General features: G+C 41.1%; 1 protein-coding gene across 1 annotated transcript in view; it reads left to right on the forward strand.

Moving 5' to 3' along the window:
• LCMT1 (leucine carboxyl methyltransferase 1) overlaps positions 1-22,276 on the forward strand; it is a 54,733-nt gene that overhangs the window by 30,246 nt on the left and 2,211 nt on the right. The window contains exons 6-10 of the mRNA XM_068524557.1: positions 8,747-8,849; positions 13,057-13,177; positions 16,433-16,534; positions 17,957-18,048; positions 21,658-21,755. Of these exons, the coding sequence (XP_068380658.1) occupies positions 8,747-8,849; positions 13,057-13,177; positions 16,433-16,534; positions 17,957-18,048; positions 21,658-21,755 (516 nt within the window). The remainder of the gene's footprint in view (positions 1-8,746; positions 8,850-13,056; positions 13,178-16,432; positions 16,535-17,956; positions 18,049-21,657; positions 21,756-22,276) is intronic.

A 22,276-nucleotide genomic window follows, 5' to 3' on the forward strand; every position in this document is an offset into this window, starting at 1 on the left:
TGTGGGATCTTCCCAGACCAGGGCTCGAACCCGTGTCCCCTGCATTGGCAGGCAGACTCTCAACCACTGCGCCACCAGGGAAGCACGGCCGCTTCATTTAGAAGGGTCGTGTCTTCTCCAGTTCTGACCCCACCACTCCCTCTTGTCTTACACCTGACCTGCTTCCTGGTTTATGTCACCTCCTTGGCCCCTGCAGTCAGTTTTTCCCCTCAAGTTTTAATTATGAATGTTTACAACACCACTTTCCTCATTTCTAAGCCTTTCGAATTATGGTAAAACTCTTCCAGAATCTTGCATTGTTTTCAGTCTGTATCTGACAGAGAGGTTCCAGGGCCTTATTAATAATTTGGGTCAGAAAACATGCTTAGAGAGGATGGCCTTCTCGGATGGTCGACACAGATAGCACAGCAGACATCAGACGGTTAGATACGCCTCCTGTTTTACACAACAACAGTGCTTTAGTCATCCTCCTGGTGGTCAGATTCCCAATAACGTTTCCACAGAAAATGATACCTCCCCCATCCTTTGTTTCCCTTATACAAGTTGTAAGTAGAAGCTGTTCAGGCTTTGCCATTTGCTGGCCTATTTGCTTTCTGTACAGTTTTGCTACCGTAATTTTCTATGTATTTGGTGTCAGAATGATTATCTGCAATGAATGTGCTAGTACTTTGCTAGGACTTTGATCCATCAGTGTAGAAATATATGAAGTAGAAAGTAAAGACTTTCCATAATCCCTCCTCCCACCCAGGATAACCAGTGTTCAGAGCATTTTCTACTGCAGATGAACAGTATACCCAGAGAAAGGTAAATATTACGCATAATAAAGTACACACACAGATATAATCCAGTGTGTGGCACATAAAAGACTCAATAAGTTTTTGTTGAATGAATATATACACATTGAATAAATATATGTTGTCGTGTAACATATATTTGTTGAACGAATGGATCTATACTTCTATATATAAATATAGGTTTATATGTAATTTTAATAAAATAAATAATTTATACATACTGTTTTGTGACTTGCTCTTTTCACGTCCTAGTAAATCATGGCTGTCTTTTCATGTCAGAACATATAAATCTACCTCATTATTTCTAATGGCTTTATAGTACTCCTCTGCACGGACATTCCGTTTTATTTAATCTTTTCCCTACTGATGGTCATTTAGATTGCTGCCTTTTTATATTTCTATATTCAACAGTGTTGTAGAAAACACATATATATGTGCGTATTTGCAGGAATTGCTATCTCAAAGAATTGTACATTGTGAATTTTAATAGCTACTACCAAACTGATCTTCAAGACCTTTTTTATTAATTTATGTTTTCATTAAGAGTAGATGAGGATTCTCTTTCTCTACACCCTCACTGACGCTGGATATTATCATTTTTAAAAATTTCTACCAATCTGATGGGCTGTAACAATGTCCCATTGTTTTAAAATTTTATATAACTTTGAATGCTAGTGAGATGGAGTATCTTTCTGTAGTTTTATTGGCCTTTAGGAATTTCTTTGTAAATTGCCTCATTTCCTTTGCCCATTTTTTTCTTCAGTTGCATTGTTTCCCCCCCGCCTTTTTTTTTTTTTTTTTCAATTTATAGGAACCCGTTATAACATACAGATATGTTCTTTGATAAAAGCCTCTTGTCAACGTTTTTTAAAAAATATTTATATATTTATATTTATTTGGTTGCACCGGGTCTTAGTTGCAGCAGGCGGGCTCCCTTAGTTCCAGCTCACAGACTCCTTAGTTGCAGCTCGCCGGGTCCTCAGTTGCAGCACCTGGGCTCCTTAGTTGCAGCTCCAGGGCTCCTTAATTGCAGCAGGCAGGCTCCTTAGTTGTGGCTCATGGGCTCCTTAGTTGTGGCATGTGAACTATTAGTTGCGGCATGCATGTGGGATCTAGTTCCCTGACCAGGGATCAAACCCGGGCCCCCGGCATTGGGAGCATGGAGTCTTATCCACTGCACCACCAGGGAAGTCTCTTGTCAACTTTTTTTATTGTATATTTTTTTCTTAGTCTTTTGCTTGTTGTTTTAAATCTGTGTTTGTGTCTTATGTGGGTAAATTTTCCAATCTTGTCCTTTATATCAATAGTTTTTGATCTTGCCATCATACTGAGAAAGGAATCTGAATAAAAATAAATAAAAACGTGAATGAAAATCTGAGAAAAGTGATAGATGATAATAAAACTGACAAAAATTTCGTTTAAAAATTACCCTTTTTCATCAAACCCCTGGGGCTCTGATTGTAAGAATCACCACTATTTATTTATCAATAGGAAAGAAAAAGTGCTGACAAATAAAACTGATACATTATCGACTGTTAGATGCATCCTGATTTCAGAAATGTTAAAATGTGAAAAATATATGCATCTTAGAATTGATGATAGATGTTTTCTTAAGCTGAAGTATGCACAGGGTAAGAAATTAAAAGTATGTAAATGAGCACACAACGAAAAGTAAGTCAGGATGAGTTCTTAAAAAGTAAGTCAGATTCTATTACTTTCCTGCTTAAATCTTTCTAGTGCTGAAATCTACATGGTTAATTGGGTGTCTGGATGCCTCCTGATTTTCTTTCCTTTTTTTTAATATTTATTTTTATTATTTATTTATTTGGCTGTGTTGGGTCTTAGTTGCGGCACACGGGATCTTTAGTTGTGGTGCATGGGCTCTTCATTGTGGTGCGCAGGCTTCTCTCTAGTTGTGGTGCGGGCTCCAGAGCGCGTGGGCTCTCCAGTTGTGGCACGTGGGCTCTCTAGTTTTGGCACGCGGGCTCTCTAGTTGTGACGCAGGCTCTAGAGCACATGGGATTAGTTGCCCCGCGGCATGTGGGATCTTAATTCCCTGACCAGGGATCGAACCTGTGTCCCCTGCGTTGGAAGGCAGATTCTTAATCACTGCACCACCAGGGAAGTCCCCCGATTTTATTTTCGACTACAGTAACTATGATCTCACCACACTGCTCTCCTGCTGTCCTCTGAATGTGCCAAGCTTGCTCTCACCTTCAAACCTTTCCTCTTCCCTTGGCCTGGAACTCTTTCCCCCTAATTTTGCTTAATGGGCTCCATCTCATCACCCATGTCTCATTTCAGCTGCCACCTCCTACTCTAGGCATAGTTTTCTCTCATCCTCTTTTAAATTTTCTTCATCGCTCTTAATACTCTGATGCTATCTTGATTCTTCATTTGTTTAATGATTCACCGTCTCTCCCTCCTTGAGGGGATAAGCCTCGGGAGCACAGGGACCTCTCCTGTCTTGTTCATTGCTATATCCCCAGCACCTAGAACAGTGCCTGGCACACAGAGATTATTGATGGAATAAATACATACCTGAATGCTTGAATGAATGAATGTTTGTGTCTTTGTAATCCATCTCAACTCCTATGTGGAACTGGTTGAGTATAAAGAAGAGCAAACAAATCGAAGCATTGCAGAGTGGTGTCAGGTATTTCAGCTGAGCCGTAAGAAGGAGAAACTCTCTAGGGGGAAGATTGTCTCACACAAGGCAAGCTTAGGGAAAGAAGGAGCGTGCGAGGAAGCCGAAAAGAACTGGCAGTGGGGAGGGGTGCATGGCTCAAGATGAAGCTGAAGAAGGCGTCAGGGGCTGCATCATGCAGGATCTCCTCGGCCAGGCCAAGTAGTGTGGACTCTCTTCTAAGGGAGGTGGGACCCTGTTACGCACTCCCAAAAGACTGCACCCCCCTTTGTAGTGTTCCCCACACTTGTCCACTCCTCATCTTCCTGCTGGATTGCAGGCCCCATGGGGGCAGGACCGTGCCTTTTTGTTCATCAGTTTCTTCCCAGGACTCAGTGCCCAGGACATAATGAGAGCTCAGTAAGTATTCCTGGGTGGACAGATGGATAGACAAACAAGCAAAACTTCTGTGTGGTCCAGAAATCCACCTGAGGCTGTCTTTATTTTACAACGCTTTTTTTTTTTAATTTTAATTTTTTAAACTTTTTATTTTATATTGGAGTATAGCCGATTAACAACGTTGTGATGGTTTCAGGTGCACAGCAAAGCGACTCAGCCATACGTATACATGCATCCACCCTCCCCCAGACTCCCCTCCCATCCAGGCTGCCACATAACATTGAGCAGAGTTCCCTGTGCTACACAGTAGGTCCCCGTTGGTTATCCTTTTTAAATATAGCAGTGTGTACATGTCAATCCCAGCTTTTTAATTTTTAAACTAAAATGTTCTAGGAAAATCTGTGGACCTAAAAGAACACTTTGCAATCCTAATAATAAGTCTGTCTTTGAAGACATATAATGAATGGGATTGATGGGACTCACTACAGGTCAGTAGCACATAGGAACACATCTCTCTTGAAATGCTGACTTGGAGGTGATGGAAGAGATCATGACTTGTATGCCCTGTGGATTCTGTGTGTGTGTATGTGTGTGTGTGTTTAACTACCGTGTTACAGTGTGTAAATCTTCCACTTTCTCCTGCCTTTCATAGGTGTGAGCTTAATGAGGCAGATAATTAAAGCCTATATGAGCTTTTGCTCTGTAACAAACCACTGCAAAGCATGTGGCTTAAAATAACAGCCGTCTGTTTAGCTCACAATCCTGCAGCTTGGCAGTTTGGGTTGGGTTCATCTGGGTGGAGCTTCTCAGCACCTGCCTGGATTTAATCATCTGTGGTCTGGTCTTCACAGAAGACCTCCACGATGTACCACCATTGAGTTAGGCCAAGGAGTGTATGCCCACTTTCCTTTACTAAGTGCCTCAGTAAATTTTTCATGATGACTCTAGGTTAAAAAACATATCAGCAGTTCTGTTTATTAATAAGTTGGGTTCAAGCATTGTAAGTATTTATGTCCTAACAACTTCTTGGTCATTTGAAAAAAAAGCCACTTACATTCCAAGAACAAATACTCTCTTAATTTCATTCTTAAATAACCATAGTTACTTCTAATGGGATATGTGCTCCTGTCGGGCCCCTTATGACCTCACCTGGGAGCCAGATTGGACACTACCACCTGTTCCTCTTGCAATACTGCAAATGATATTTGAGCAGTAGTGGCTTTTTCATCACAGTCACACCTGAGAAATCAGCTTTGCAGAGGTACGGTGTCATTAAAAGGAGTGCAGAGAAGTCTCCTGTGGAAACAGTGACTGCCTTGAGCTGGTGGTCTGCTTGTGTCTGGTGCATGTTGAGCATCTCTGGGTTTCCCTCAAAAATTTAAAACATCCTGTTCTGCCCTTGTGAGTTGGTTGTGCCGCCCCAGGGCACCTCAGTACAGTTTGGGATCCATGGAGCTCAGCACTTTGACATCGCCCTTAATCTTAGCCATAACTGTATGAGGTTGCCACTGTATGCATTTTATACTTAAAAGTAGGCGTGAGCGGTATGCCATATGACTAGGAACTGGCAGAGTAGACATTTGCTGACAGGGCTGTTTGAGACCAAAGCCCATTCCTCTGCAGGTGTATTCCAAAGAGAGTTTTCATCTTGGGAACCATGTCCTGGATAAAAGCTACGGCATGTTAAGTTGTTCCTATCCAAGAATAATTAGGCCTATTTAAGGATTTTAAAACTTTAACGTCGACTAATGATCTTTGAATTTTTGTGTGTAAGTTTAACACAGGGTTTCTTAACCTCAGCCCTCTTGACACCTGGGGCCGGATAATTCCCTGTTGTGGGGCTGCCCTGCACAGTTTATAATGTTTAGCAACATCCCTAACCTCTGCCTATTAGATGCCACTAGCATGCCCCAGTTGCGACAACCAAAAATGTCTCCAGGCACTGCCAGATGTTCCCTAGGGACAAAGTTGCCCTGGTTGAGAACTGCTGCTTGAATGAAATGATGACCAAGCCTGAGGAATAGGATTTTCATACTTGTCTCTTCATTCTGGCCATGTACAAATTGGTTCTTAATTTTTTAAAAACCCATCATGGTGTTATGTTTTCAGGGGTTCTCCCTCTTAAATCCTCTTAGAAGTCAATCCTCTAAAGATTGATCACAGAAGAAACTGCTAGTAGCAATTCGGAGGTTTTCAATCAATGTTAATTGGCTTTCCAGAATTGGGCAAGTGTGGGCTATTCCTTTAGAAAGTTGTTCTTATAAGAGCATCACACAGAAAGCTTTTAATCTCCTCCCGTTTTTCTCTTAGGGAGTAGAAAATAGAAAAAAAGGAAGGGATTGTGGGTCTCGTTTTGATGAGCAAGGTCTTTTTCTCACCCAGTCTCAGAAGCATTCCAAAGGTATCAAGGTTTTTTTGTTGTTCCCATGGTCTCTTGCTAGAGTTAGATTTTATAAAAATGGCATATCTTCCCAGAATAGTAAAACTCCTTTGAAACTTGCCCTGAGCCTGTATCCTCTACCAGATGCATTCTGTTTCTTGTGAAATGAAGGTAAGGCATCCTTCAAGGGTGCATAATAGACCTTCTGTTTCTACACAGCTTGAGTAGCCCCTGACTTCAGAGGAGCGTGGGGCTCATGATGGGGGTGTGGTGTGCGTTATTAGAGCATCAGATTCTGTCATTAATGGGACCTTGGGGACATCACGTCCAGCACTTCCCAGGCAGTATGCCAGCTTGCCAGGGCACACGGATGGGCCACTGCTGGGTGTGCCCCAGGTCATTGACCCTTGCAGCTCTGCTGTACATTGTGCTCAATTTTTAAGAGTAATCTTAACCATGTGCCATTTTTGTCTTGTGTGCTACCTTTAGATCCACATCTCTGAGTAAGACATGTCTTCCGTGAATTGTACAGTTCAAGGAAACCACATGCTTCAACATTCTGATGGTCTCTTTGTGTGTGTGTCTGTGTGTGTGTGCGGTCAGGGATGGAAAAACTCATCTTGAATATATATGTTATTTGTAAGAAGGCACACAGGCATTTGGGAATCACTGCTTGTTTTCACAGCAGGGCAAGCAAGTGCCTTCACATCTTTGATATTCTTTTCTGGACTCAGGTGTTATGGTGCCTGGGACTGACTCTGGGTTTCCCAGCCTTGCCCTCTGGTGGTTTCCTGACATCTAGCAGATTCCTAAGAGGTATTTCTTGTAGCTTATGGGGTGTGGCCAAGTGTATTTGAACCAGCTGAATGGGGTTCTCAAGAAAATAAGGGAGAACCTGCTTACATGCTGTTTCGCCTTTCCCACACTGTTTGCTGTGGGTTCTCAGGAGAGAACCTGAGTTCTTAGCAGTGATGTAGGATGGCTGTAGAATGTCCCAGCTTCTTCCGTGGTTTGTACCTTTGAGGAAGTTGAGTGAACAGTGCTTCAGGTAAATAATCAAGCAATTTAATTTCTTTTTTTATTATAATCTATTTTTAAAAATAGAGAGTTTAAATTGAAAATAATTTCAGGCCTACACAAAAATAATGTGACTAGATTGGTGAACCTCCATGTACCCGTCACCTAACTTTATTGCCAGTCTCATTTCATCTGTACTGGTGGTTCTAAAAGTGTAGTCCCAGGCCAACAGCATCAACCCCATCTGGGAACTTGTTAGAAATACAGATTTCTATTTTTGAAAAATCTGAATCAGAAACTCAGGGGCCAGACCCTGATCAGTCTGTTTTAACAAGCCCTCTGGGCGAATCTGATGCCTGCCAAAGCTTGAGAACTACTATACATACCATTCCATCCAACCTCTGGTGGAATATTTTAAAGGAAATATTTTATTTGTAAATACTTTAGTACATAAACTATTTTCTTTTAAACATAATAGCTCACAAATTGACAAAATATTTAGAGAGCAATTGGTACCAATATTTAAATAGGCTTACTCTTTGATCTCCTAATTCTTCTCGTCATAACCTGTGTAACTGGACAGACAAGTCCTTTGTGACATGTATACAAGGATGTTCGTTGCAGTGCCTGAGATGGAGTAAACTTGGAAATACTGCCTGTCTAATATTGAGCAATTGGCTAAGTAAGTTTTATCTACTCCGTGGAGCATGGTAAAATCATAGAGAATGATGTCCGTGATACTATTGTTAAATAGGAAAAGCTTTCAAAACAAATATTGGGTGACCCCATTATCTTTTTTTGTGCAGGGTGTGTGTGTATGCGTGTGTGTGTGTGTGTGTGCATTTGAGGGAGAGAGAGAGAGAGGATGTGTCCGTGTTGTGTATAGGTGTTTAAGCACATAGAAAAAAGGCTAGAATGTTATACACTAAAACACTAATAGTTGTCTTTGGAAGGTCTGATTTTTAGTTAATTTTCACCCTCCTCTTACCTGATTTTTTTTCCCCATAATGAGCATGGATTTTTATTTTTATTTTTTTAATAAATTTATTTATGTATTTATTCATTCATTCATTCGTTTTTGGCTGCGTTGGGTCTTTGTTGCTGTGCGAGGGCTTTCTTTAATTGCATCGAGTGGGGGCTAGTCTTTGTTGTGGTGCACGGGCTTCTCATTGCGGTGGCTTCTCTTGTTGCGGAGCACGGGCTGTAGGCGTGTGGACTTCAGTAGTTGTGGTATGTGGGCTCAGTAGTTGTGGCTCGCGGGCTCTAGAGTGCAGGCTCAGTAGTTGTGGCACACGGGCTTAGTTGCTCTGTGGCATGTGGGATCTTCCCGGACCCAGTCTCGAGCCCATGTGCCCTGCATTGGCAGGCAGATTCTTAACCACTGCGCCATCAGGGAAGCCCGAGCATGCATTTTTATAATGGAGAAAAACAATACATTTACTTTAGTTTTGAAAAAGTCACATCCATTGAAATTATAATCTCTTCTTGATCAATTTCTGTTGAAATTATAATCTCTTCTTACATTTACAGATGGGCACATGTTGGATTCAACAAGATATGCCATCATTGGAGCAGATCTCCGAGATATACCTGAACTGGAAGAGAAACTAAAGAAATGTAACATGAATACACAGTGAGATTTTTTTTTAACCTCTTACATTTGTGATTTCATGCTAATTTGAGATAAGGCCAGTTGGAGGTACGGCATGATAACATGTACCATTTTTTTTTCATTGCTACTTAGAGTAGTTTTCTGAAATTTTTTGAGAAGCAATGTTCCTTGAGTCTGTTTTCCCATGAGAATCACCTGTATTGCTTTTGTAAAATACTGATTACTAATATAAGTTTGAGGGAAGATAACTGTATGCATAGAAACATATAATTGTAACATATAAAGAAAGGATTAGCATCCAGGCTATATAAAGAATACCTACTATTTTTTAAAAAGTCCAGTAGAAAAATGGGCAAAGGATAGATGACCAGGCAGCTCAAAGAGGAAGCGGGGTATCATATTAAAATGGTATTGAACTTAAGTAGTAATCAGATGAAATTCTGTTTTACTCCCACCAAGTTGGCAAAAATGTAACAGTCTAACAGTATCAAGTGTTGACAAGGATATCGGGGGAAAAGGAATGGTCTTACACCACTGGTGGGGGTGATCTTGGTGTGACCATTGCAAGGAATGATCTGGAATTATCTAGTAAAATTGTCAGTACCATATGAATTTGCAGTTCCATTGTTGGGTGTGTCCCCCCGAGAAGGTCTACATGTATGTACAAGGAGGATGTTCATTGCAGCTTCTGTTTTTAGTAGCAGAAAATTAGAAACGACTTTGGCGAGAGCTCAAAAACTTAATGTTGAGTTTTTAAAAATTAAATTGCAGAGTGTGATACCAAATGTGTAAAATCAAATCCCCCCAAATACTGTATTTTCATGATTACATATATACGTAACAGAAGTATTTTTAAAATGGGCCAGAGGGGTTCACACCAAATTCTTGAGAGTGACTACCTTTGGGAGGCAGAGGAGGGGAGTGAGATGGGTGGTTTTAGCACAGTGATGCTGGTCAAATAGATAAAGAGCTAGTGGGAGGAAAAGGCATATCTACCTGGTCTAATGTAGGTGAAGAAGACACTTTCAAGGATATTTGAGGTGAGTAACTCAAGGGAGAGGTTTGGAAGGCAGGTAAGGGAAAGGGAAAGTTATTTTAAAGAATAAATTGAAGGCAAAGAATCAGTGGCAAACGATGAAAGAAATTAGCAACAAGGGAAATCATTGCTGGAGGAGAGGGAAGGGAGGATGTAGAGCATGGACTGAGGTTAACTAGCCTTTGAGGGAAGAGAAACACTCTCCATTCTTCTGAGAGGGCAGGAAGGAGGGTAAGGACAGGTGCAAATACAGGTGAGCTTTGGGCGATGGAGGGGTGGGAAGTATAGGGGGTTAAAGTGTGATCTTCCTAACACTTCAGCACAGTGATGGCTGTTACCTCTACATTTTGAAGTTCTTGCTTACGTGTTTAGTCTAGAATCATCAACCAGGTTGTCATTCTTAGGATTTACATCTCCACCAGCCCAAATGTCAGGGACAGCTCTACTTGACCCAGTGTTGTCACTCCAGCTTTATTGTCTGAGTCTGTCTCACCAGGTGTTCAGAAGTAAGGTCAATACACTGTAAAGAGTATTTGTGCTTCCTTTTTCCTTTGGGGAGACCCTTAGGTGGTTCACTGATTGCAGAATGTAGTGTGTTTTCTTAAATTTATTTTTTAATTGAAATATAGTTGATTTATAATGTTGTATTAATTTCTGCTGTACAGCAAAGTTACTCAGTTATACACATATATACATTCTTTTTCATATTCTTTTCCATTATGGTTTATCCCAGGATATTGGATATAGTTCCCTGCGCTATAGAGTAGGACCTTGTTGTTTATCCATTCTATATATCAATATAATAGTTTGCATCTGCATCCCCAAACTCCCAGTCTGTCCCTCCCCCCACTCCCACCTTGGCAACTACAAGTCTGTTCTCTCTGTCTGTGAGCCTGTTTCTGTTTCATAGATAGGTTCATTTGTGCCCTCTTTTTTTTTTTAATTTATTTTTGGGTAGGTTGGGTCTTCGTTGCTGCGCATGGGCTTGCTCTAGTTGCAGCAAGCGGGTGCTACTCTTCGTTGTGGTGCACGGGCTTCTCATTGCAGTGGCTTCTCTTGTTGCGGAGCATGGGTTCTAGGTGCACGGGCTTCAGTAGTTGTGGCTCGTGGGCTCTAGAGCGCAGGCTCGGTAGTTGTGGCGCACGGGCTTAGTTGCTCCACGGCATGTGGGATCTTCCCGGACCAGGGATTGAACCCGTGTCCCCTGCATTGGTAGGTGGATTCTTAACCATTGCACCACCCGGGAAGCCCTGTGCCATATTTTAGATTCCACAAATAGGTGATACCATATGGTATTTGTCTTTCTGACTTAACTTCACTTAGTATGGTAATCTCTAGTTGCATCCATGTTGCTGCACATGGCATTATTTCGTTCTTTTCTATGGCTGAGTAGTATTCCATTGTATATATGTACCACATCTTCTTCATCCATTCATCTGTCGATGGACATTTAGGTTATTTCCATGTCTTGGTCATTGTGAATAGTGCTGCTGTGAATGTAGGGGTGCATGTATCTTTTTGAATTAGAGTTTTGTCTAGATATATGCCCAGGAGTGGGATTGCTGGATCATATGGCAACTCTATCTCTATTTTTAGTTTTCTGAGGAACCTCCATAATGTCTTCCATAGTGGCTGCACCAACTTACATTCCCACCAACAGTGTAGGAGGATTCCCTTTTCTCCACACCCTCTCCAGCATTTGTTATTTGTGGACTTTTTAATGATGGCCGTTCTGACCGGTGTGAGGTGGTACCTCATTGTAGTTTTGAATTGCATTTCTCTGATAATTAGCAGTGTTGAGCAAGTAGTGTGTTTTCTTTTAGCTGAAGGGAAGTGTTAACTTTCAGGGACACCACTGGATTTCTCGGGGGCACACGGGTTTGTGAAGTCAGCAGTAGATTGGTTAAAGCTGGTACCCACGGGCCTGGAGCCCTCGCAGAATGAGGAGAGCACGAGTCTTAGAATCTTACCCTGGGTCTCTGTCTTACTTCTCCTGCTCACTAGTTGTTTAACAGGGGGCAGTGCTTTTTTTAATCTTTTTGAGCCTTAGTGTTTTCATTTATTAACTGGGCTAAAAACTATCTCACAAGATGGTTTTGAAGATCAAGTAACGGCATGCGAAAACAGTTGAACAGGAATTGGCACGTGATAGGCCCTGAGTCAGTTGCCTCTGGCTCTAACTGTAGTTGCAGTAACCATCTGTTTTGGCAGATGTGCTGGAAGGTTAGGGAAGTAATTGGGTATAAATCGGGCTAGCTCTTGATAGGGAAGTTTGCCTCGCTTTTGGAGATCTATAAAATGGATGAAAAACAATTGTTGAAACAAGTATTCGAATTATGTGTTCCTCCTTGTGGTTTCATTTGTATTCTCTGTTTTCCTTTATGGGCTGTCTTGTTTTTGCTTTTCTTTCACTTATATTTTGAAATATATTAATCCTCTTTTTTAATATTGCTAATGGCTACCTCTTAGAAAATATATTGTAAAAATGTCTAACTTCATTTTTAAATAATTCAAATCCACAAAAAAGTTACAAAAATAATACAAGAAACTCCCATATAGCCCTCTTTACCTGGCCTGGGCTTAGGTGGGTGGCTCGTCTGCCGGGGGCCAGGTTTAGGTGATGTGCCCTGGGGTTCACTCATGTGTGGACGGTGGGCAGGTCAGCTGGGCTGCCTCGTTCTCATCCACAGGACCTCCCCTCCAATGGTAAGCTAGCTTGGGTTCATTCACATGGTGGTTTCAGGTTTCCAAGTGCAGCAAGAGAGCAAGCACCAGTGTGTAAGTCATTTCCGAGCTTCTGCTTGTATCCTGTCTGTTGCTGTTCCATTGGCCAAAGCAAGTTCCATGACTAACCCAGATTCCAGGGGAAGGGAAATAAGCTTCACCTCCTGAGTGGGAGAATCTGCCGGTTCACATCGCCACACTGTGGGTGCCCAGTAGGGAAGACTCTAGCTATTTTTATAGGCTACCACACACATTTAACACATTTTCACCAGCAAGACAAAACTCATTGCTGATTGCTCACCTTTTTACAGTGTAAAACTTGGGGATGCAATGCACTGATTGTTGATGTGAAAACTAGTGCTTCTGGTTTTCCTGGGGTATGAAGTGCCCCCCCTGTAACGTGAGTGCAATTTGAGAGTCCCATTTTGATGAAAACATATTTATGTGCCTTTTTTTTCTTTCCTTAAGATTGCCAACCCTCCTGATAGCTGAGTGTGTGCTGGTTTACATGACTCCGGAGCAGTCTACAAACCTTCTCAAGTGGGCAGCCAAGAGTTTTGAGACTGCCATGTTCATAAACTACGAACAGGTAAAAGGAAGCACGAGAAATTTTGCCTTTTTTTGGGACTCCAGTGGTGGCTTTCTCTCTCTGAGCACCCTCGGAATATGCTTTCACTTACTCTTTTCCTTTTGCCTCCAGCCACTCACATATCTTCCTTTATTAATCGGTTCCTGCAAACCTAGTACTCCTGAGTTCTTGACTGCCGGCAAACTTTCAGCCAGAGTATTTGGAACTTCTGTCTTGTTCTTTAAGAAAGTTGTTTGAGTTCTTATCATTGTGTTTCCTTTAAAGTCATAGATTTTGATGGAAGGACTTTTGGCTATCATCAGTGTAGGTGTAGCAAACTCAGATGCCTTCAGAGGCAGGTAGTGATGCAGATGCAGGCAGTTGGCTAGGTGTTATATAGTGTGGAGTGATGGGGACTGTGGTGAACTGGGGCACCCATGTCCCATTTCATGGGGTGCCCACTATTCAGTTCCAGCCAACTGTTACCATGTGGAGTGAGCCTGGAGTTGCCTGAACTCCCAGTTTTTCAAGAAAGGTTAGAAATGCAGGATTTTAATGTAAAATTTCCTACTTTCTAAAATCACTGAGCTTGGCCCACGAGCTCCCTGTTTTTCTCCTTTGATCTAGTGCCGAAAGGGGTTATGTTTTAGGGCTTCGGAATAATTCAGATTGGATCTGAATCTTGGCCCTAGCTCTTATTATTGACTGTGTGACCTGAGCAGAATTGCTTGGTGGTTGGGGGTCCATGCTCTGGAGGCAGACTGCCTAGCTGTGTGACCTGGACAAGTTACTTAACCTCTCTGTGCCTGCTTCCTCATCAGAAAAGTGAGGATAATAATATCCCGACTTCATAATTAATAAATGAGTTAATAGGTGCACAAGCATTTACAGCATTGCCTGGCTATTAAGTAAGCTATTATTAAGTTAGCTATTATTTGGATCTCTCTGATAGAGATACCTACCTAGATACCTAGGATAAGAATACCTACCTCTCAAGTCTAAATAATTCAGATTAAATGTGGCAAGTGCATTCATTAAAAAAAGAGAATACCTGCTTCTCTGGATTATTATGGGAATTCATGAGATGTTGAACAGCAATGGACTTAATGATAAGCACTGAATACACTTTGGCTACTCTTATTGTTTATTTTAGTTTAGCTTTATTGATTTTATTTTGTTTTTTACCTCATTTTATTTTATTTTTATATTTTATTACAGATAAGGGCAGTACAGGACCTTGTCCAATGTCACATAGCTATGGAGAGGTCTAAGGCTAGACCTTGATCTCCTGGCCTCCTGCCCACCCCTCACGCAGTCCAGGTTCCTGTATAGGTGGTTCTTGGTTGGTTGATTTTTCTTCCTTTTCTCTGTTTAATTGGAGGCATTCCTCAGACTCAGTCTTCTGTCCTGGTGAATGGATATAATGGTAGCTGGCCTCATCGGTCTTTAGTATTGATGTGGATAAATACTGGTGACCTGTCTTTGCTTTCAGGATACCATACCTGGGGGAAAAGGAATTCCACTTCCCATGTTTCCACACATTTCGGATGTGTACCATTTCATTCACTCTGCTTCATTTGTGTATTCTTTTATTCAACAAACCTTTATTCAGCATCACATGAGAGACAATGGGTTAAGTGAATTTTGACTAGAGACACTGTCACTTTGGAACAGGCCTGAGAATGTGCCAGTTTTCAATATGTTGACCACAGCTGTCCTTAGATGGGGTTAAACCCTACCCAACACCTTCATTTTGTGAATAATAAACTTTTAACTTAATTTAATTCTTTCCTAACAAGTACAGAATCATCATCCTCACATTTGTCAATTGCTCACATAACATATTATTTTTCAATTAGTGGTTAAGTGACAGAACCACATGGATGACGGTTATTTCAGTTATGATAATAATTATTGCAAATTCTTCGAATCTGATGACTTGTATAGCAGGCGCTATTCTTTGAGTTTCATATATATTAACTTATTTAATCATCACAACAGCCCTCAAGGTAGGTACTAGTACTATCCTAGTTTTTACAGGTGAGAGGACTATTGAACCAAGGGGTTAGGCATCTTGCTCACAGCCTCACAGCTATTAAGTATCAAGCCAGGATTCAAACCTAGGCAATAAAATGAAGGAGTTTGTGCTCACAAATACGCTTGTATCCTGAATGAATAGTGTGCAATCCTATCATTAGTGCCACATAAGCCTTATGCATCCCCCTAAAAAAGAGTAACATTGGATTTTGTCCTGCAGCGTTGGCGTTGGTGTTGGCTTATGAATCCGGGAATCACTTCATATATTGTTAAAGTGCTGAATTTTTGATACCTTGTATATGACAAAGTAACAGTGTATGTGCTATCAATACAATAATGTACATAATATATATATATTTTTTGGCCTCACTGCATGCGGCTTGTGGGATATTAGTTCCCCAACCAGGGATCGAATCCATGCCCTCGGCAATGAAAGCACAGAGTCTTATCCACGACCACCAGGGATTCCCATGTACATAATATTTTGTTTTGTGACAGTTGTGCACATATATAAATTATGTTTTATAAACCAGTTTTTTATTCAAAAAGTAATGCCACATGCAGAATAAAAAAAAAAAATCATATAGTTCGATAGGGTAGACAAAGAAAAGTAAGTCTCTTATCTACCCAAGACCTCAGCCTCTAATCTGGGAAGCAACCTTGCTGTATTCCAGAATTTTCCTATGCATATATAAATGTGGAGAGAGTTGTTTTTTTTTTTTCCCCCTAAAGGCAGATGGGAGCACACTATACACATTCCTCTGTACCTTACTTTTCAAGAGTTTATCTTAGGGATCATTTCGTATCTGTCCATCTGTTTATCTGTCTATCTTCCTTTCCTGTTTTCACAGCTATATAGTATTTCATTATATGAACATGCCAGAATTAATTTAACCCCAAATGATGGGTATTTAAGTTCTTTCCAGATTCTTCCTGTCATACATAATGCTGCAGTAAATGTGCTTGCATCTTTGCGTTCACATGTGAGTCTATCTATAGGGCAGGTTGCTGGCAGTGGAATTGTTGGCTCCCAGACTGAGTGTTTGCAATGGATGGACACTGCCCAGTTGCCTTTCGAGGGGCTCTGCTCCATCAGCATGGCACTCAGGATTCTGTGACCTGCAGTGGGTATTATCAGCCTTGACTGGTTAGAAATAGGATGTTGTTGTTTTAATCTTGCATATTTAACAAACAAAGAGATCCTTATGGCAATGCCCAGCCTCCTCTGTCCCTTCCCAGGTGAACATGGATGACCGGTTTGGGCAGATCATGATTGAGAACCTGCGGAGACGACAGTGTGACCTGGCGGGAGTGGAGACCTGCAAGTCATTAGAGTCTCAGGTCAGAGGGCAGAGACCAGGACGTCCTCTTGTACCGTTAGCCAGCCGAGAAAGGGCACCCTCCCTTCACAGATAAGAGAATGTGAGAGTCCCTCGTGAGTGCCTGCCTCCGGGCAGCTAGGGCTCCACGTGGGCTACTGGTTCATCTTGCTGGGGGAAATCCAAGCCCTGTCCTGCCATCTTGGTATGGAAGACGCAGATTTACATTTCCGACCCCCTATTATCTTAACTTCTTACTATGCCGTTTTTCAAACAACATAAGAGTAGAGGGAGTAGTTAAAATGAACACCCATATTCCATCAGCCAGCTTCAGTAATTTAATAACGTTTTGTCATTATCGTTTGATTTATCCCCCCTCTTCCAAATTTTTGTTGGTGGTGTGATTGGAATATTTTAAGGCAAATCCCAGACAGTATATCATTTTCCCCATAAATACTTCAGTGTGACTCTCCTACCAATAAGGACCTTCTGGGCTTCCCTGGTGGCGCAGTGGTTAAGAATCTGCCTGCCAATGCAGGGGACATGGCTTCGAGCCCTCGTCCGGGAAGATCCCACATGCCACGGAGCAACTAAGCCCGTGCGCCACAACTACTGAGCCTGTGCTCTAGAGCCCACGAGCTACAAGTACTGAGCCCGCGTGCCACAGCTACTGAAGCCCATGTGTCTGGAGCCCGTGCTCCGCAACCAGAGAAGCCACTGCAATGAGAAGCCCGTGCACCGCAACGAAGAGTAGCCCCCGCTCGACGCAACTAGAGAAAGCCCGCGCACAGCAAAAAAAGACCCGAAGCAGCCAAAAATAAAATAAAAATAAATTTAAAAAAATAAATAAGGACCTTCTACCCCCCAGGATAATGATGATACCATTATCACACCTTACAAGTCGACACGAACTCCTTCATAGCACCTAACACCCAGTTCATCTCCAGTTTTCCCCAGTCGTCTAAAAACATGTTCATGGTGTATTTGAATCAGGATCCAAACATGGTTCCCACTTTGTACTTGACTGATCGGTCCCTTAAATCTCTTGGAACCTGTAATAGTTCCCACCCCTCCCACTCCCCCACCTTTGAAATTTTTTTGCTAAAGAGACACTTCCCACCCCTGCCCCCATTTAAATACGTTAGTTTTTACATGGCTTGTGTCACATTACCACTAGGGTACTTTAAAAAACTGTTGCTTATAGAAAAGTTTCTTCCTTTATTTCTCTTTAAATATTATACTTTAGTGTGCATTTTCCCCCATTGTAACAATGCGTGTTCAGTATAGAAAATGGGAAAATTAAAAAAAAAAAAGAAAGATGATAGTGGCCACAGTGGGCTTTTGAAAGAGGAGTCCTCCGAGGGAAATTCTGTGTGCGTGAAGAGTGTCTCGGGTCATATGACAGCACGTTGTCCTCTCCCTTTCTCTCCACTGCACATTTTAGAAAGAACGGCTCCTGTCGAGTGGGTGGGAATCAGCATCAGCCATCGACATGATGGAATTGTACAGCAAATTACCTCGTGCCGAAGTGAGCAGGTATGGGATTGGCAAGAGTTTGCTCCGTGGCAGATAATTGTGAATTAAAGGCATCATTGTCTGTATCCTTTAATGTTAAAAACAAAAACAAAAAAAAATTCAACCCTGAACTAGACTTATTTTGAAACAAGTTAAGCTGCTGCTAATGTAGATTAAACATTGGTAGCTCCTTGAGAGTAACTCATTAGCTATTAGCCAAGATAAGGTTTATGCCCAAACAGATTATCTTAGTTGAAATAAGCGGTTACACCTCCGCAGTGGAAATCTTGCACAATCCCTGTGTTTTGGAGAAGCAGGAAAATGACGTTGCCCAAGGGCTCCTAAGGGGGGAAAAGTCTGCTTATGGATTTTTAAGTGAACTTTTCCTCTCATTATAAAAGAAATACATGCTCGTTGTTCCAATAAAACAATTTTCGAGCAGTGTAAAGTGCATGAAGTATAGAGCAGTTGTGAGCTCTGTAGCTGCACCCTCCAGAGACAGGTAGGGTGTATTCTTTTTCTATGTGTATATAAAGATAAATATTTATCAATATATAGATTTATATTTTTTGAATCAGTAGATTGATATTGCATGTATTGGTCTGTAAACCACCATCCTTTCAAAAGCTTAACAATAGATTGTATTTATCTCTACATGTCAAGATGTTCAGGGTTACCATATCCTGTTTGGTGGTGCCTGTTATTTATGTGTGGATATATGTTAATAACAGGTTTTTAAATTGAGGTGTAATTGACAGACAACATTAGTTTCAGGTACACAACATAATGATTCGATGTTTGTATATATTGTGAAATGATAACAAGTCCAGTTACATCGGTCACTGCACATACAGGATTTATTTTTTTTAAGGAGAACCACTTTATTTTGAGTAGTAAACAAAACTCCATTTAGAACATAATAAACAAACCTTCCATCAGTTTCTTCACAGTCCAAAGAATAAAAGATCTTCTAAAGAAGATCTTTAAAGGAGTTTTAGTAGCTGCATTTGTGGGCATTTTTGGTGCATATTTTTTGTTTAAAAAGGTGAACACAAGCCAAGATTTCAGGCAAATGATGAGCAAGAAGTTTCCAGTGGCTCCGTAGTGCGGGCCATCACATTTGAAGCAAGGTCCTGGAGCAACACCCCACCGTGTGCAGCAAATGGCAGGCAGGACATGGCAGCAATCTTCACTACTTTTCCAGAATTTTTTTTTCTTGTGATGAGAACTTTTGAGATTTACTCTTAACAACTTTCAAATATGCAATACAGCATTATTGACTATAATAACCATGCTGTACATTACTTCCCCGTGACTTACATATTTCACAGCTGGAAGTTTGTTCCTTTTGACCCCCTTCACATATTTTGCCTGCCTGCCCTCCCACCGCCCACCTCCGGCACCTACCAATTGTTTTGTTTGTTTGTTTTCTTTTAGATTCCACATGAAGAGAGATCCTACAGTATTTGTCTTTCTCTGACTTACTTCCTTTAGCATAATGCCCTCCGGGTCCATCCATGTTGTCACATGTGGCAAGATTTCATTCTTTTTTATGGCTGAATAATACTCCATTGTAAATGTCAGTATATATACCACGTTTTCTTTATCCATCCATCAATGGACACTTAGGTTGTTTCCTTGATAATAATAATTTTAAAGTAATTAAAAAGTAATAGCTATAGCTGGGCATTTAGTTATGTTGCAGACAGCAGCCTTTGTCCTAACAGAGGTGGGTAAAGAGGCGGGTCTGTCCGCCCACCCTTTGGTCTGTCCACCCCAGGCCGACCAGCCCTCCCAGCTCTGCAGATGCCTCATAGTTTGTGTCTACATTTGTCAAGGGCTTTTGCCAGATACTCTGTATAAAAAGAAACCGGAGGCAGGCCTGTTGATTTAACAGATGCCTACTGCGCCTCATGCCTGCCTTTGTGGAGTTCACCTTCTAGGGAACAGCTTCACAGTCTAGTGTGTCCTGATAGTTGAACTTGGTCATGATGGTGCTGGAGGCTTGATCGTGATGCTGGTTTCTTCTCATACTAGGAAGCCTGCCTTGAGGTCCTCTGCTAAGATTAGTTGGGAAGCCACCAGAGCACTCCTTGGATAGTCATTCATTCATTCATTCATTCATTTATCTATTTATCTTTTTTTTTTGGATAGTCATTCTTACTTCACTTGTGACTCTTTGGCCTGCACACCAGGGCGGGAGCTAAGCACAAATACAGAAACATGCACAAGCGTGTACATGTATACACTTTCATGCACATGCACATGCCCACAAACACAGACACACACAGCCTGGATGAATGGCAATACCAGCATGTTAACAGTGGCTGTAAATAGTGGAATATGGATCCTCTTTTATTTTCCTTCTTCCCTCTTTTTGGAAATGCCTGCGTTGTCCCCACCGCCCCAGCGTGTGCATATCTCAACAGAAGACATTTTAAAGAGCTGTTTTCATACGTTTCTCTGTGTGTGTATATATTTAAAAGTTTACATTTAAAATGATTTTTTGAAAAACGTCACATAAGCACACGATGGGGAAAAAAAGTAACCAGAATAAAGTAGTACAGAGTGAAAACAAAACAAAACCCCCGGTTACTCACCCTCACTACCGTCAGCTACCTTCTGTTTCAAGAGACAACCACCATTACCACTTTCTTCTGCAGTTTCCAAAATTAGTCCATGCATATATAACCATATATATCCCCCACTTTTTCTTTACATAGATAGTAATATACTATGTACATTACTTCCTAAACAACTTGCTTTTTAAATTCCATGGTAAGTCTTAGAGGCTGTTCCATGTCAGTTCATATAAACCTACCCTATATGGCTGCACAGTATCCTATTGTATGAATGTGTTTAATCTATTCAACCCATCTCTTCTACTTTAAAGTTTGTTTTTTGTTTTGTTTTTTTGCTGTTACTACATTGCAGCTGTGATGCTGCAGTGAGATTTCTTGAACACCTATAGGGTAAATTCTTAAAGCAGAATTGCAGAATGAAAGGACATACATTTTAAACATTGATAGAGATGGTCAAATTGCCCTCCAGAGAGGTTATGCTATTTTGTCATCCTACTAGTAACGCAGGAGGGCACCTCTTTCCCATGTCCTTGGTAAAATGTATATCAACCTTTTAAAAAAAACTTATTTATTTATTTATTTATTTTTAAGGATGTATCAGCCTTTTTTTATCTTTGTCAGCTGTTAGCTGAAAACATTTCGTGTGTTTTAATTTACATTTCTTTTCACATAAATGAGGTTGAAAAGCTCTTGTTTCTCCTTGCCAGTGAACTGGTCTTTTACCCATCTTTTAAATAAGTTTTAGAAGTTGTTCTTATTGAAGTATAACAGCTCTTTATATAACAAGGAAATCTACCCCTTGTCATTTCTATTGCAAACATTTTTTTCTAGTTTGTCATTTGTCACTTTTGACTTTGCTTATGGGATTTTTTTCTCCTTTTCAATAAAAATAAGTTAAAATGGGCCCACACCATGCATACTATTCTGTAGCCTGCTTCTTTTCACATAGTATATCCTGAACACTTTTCCATGACTATATAAGCATGGGTCATGACCTTCGTTTTTGATTGGATACATTTGTACTGTTGTCTCTTCATTCTCTCTGCAGAATAGAGTCCCTTGAATTTCTGGATGAAATGGAGCTTCTTGAACAACTCATGCAGCATTACTGCCTTTGCTGGGCCACCAAAGGAGGAAGTGAACTGGGTAGGTGACTTCACTTGTATTGATTTAACCTAGAAAGGGGGAATTTTTTTGTCCCCAGAGAACGTAAGACTTGACGGGAATTTTCGACCCAGGAAGAACTAGGGGACGTATACGTGGATCCGATCCATGAACATAGCCAGAGAATCAGCTGTTATATCCTCTGTGTTTTTATAGCACAAAACCCAGGAGAACTGCTTAAATAAACCACATGTATGAAAACAAACCAACAGCCCTTTAGAAGTCTGTGGAATTTTCTCAGCTGGATGGTAAGAGACCTTGAGTCTTGTAATCATCTTAATAAAAGGACCCAATGATTGTCTTTTTAATCAACTTGTAACCAGGTTTACTAGATGTTAAACACACAGATCATTATATCTCTCTAACACCCCTGCAGCTGTGGGTTGAATTTCTCTCTTCTCTTACATTTAAGATGAATTTCCCTGGCCTGCAAGAGTAGGGCCATAGGGACAGAGCATGGAGGCTTGTCTCAGTGTTTCTTGTTGCCTTGATCTTGATCGAGT

This window comes from Eschrichtius robustus, chromosome 16 (genome assembly GCF_028021215.1).
Source record: "Eschrichtius robustus isolate mEscRob2 chromosome 16, mEscRob2.pri, whole genome shotgun sequence".
In the NCBI taxonomy this organism is placed as follows: domain Eukaryota; kingdom Metazoa; phylum Chordata; class Mammalia; order Artiodactyla; family Eschrichtiidae; genus Eschrichtius; species Eschrichtius robustus.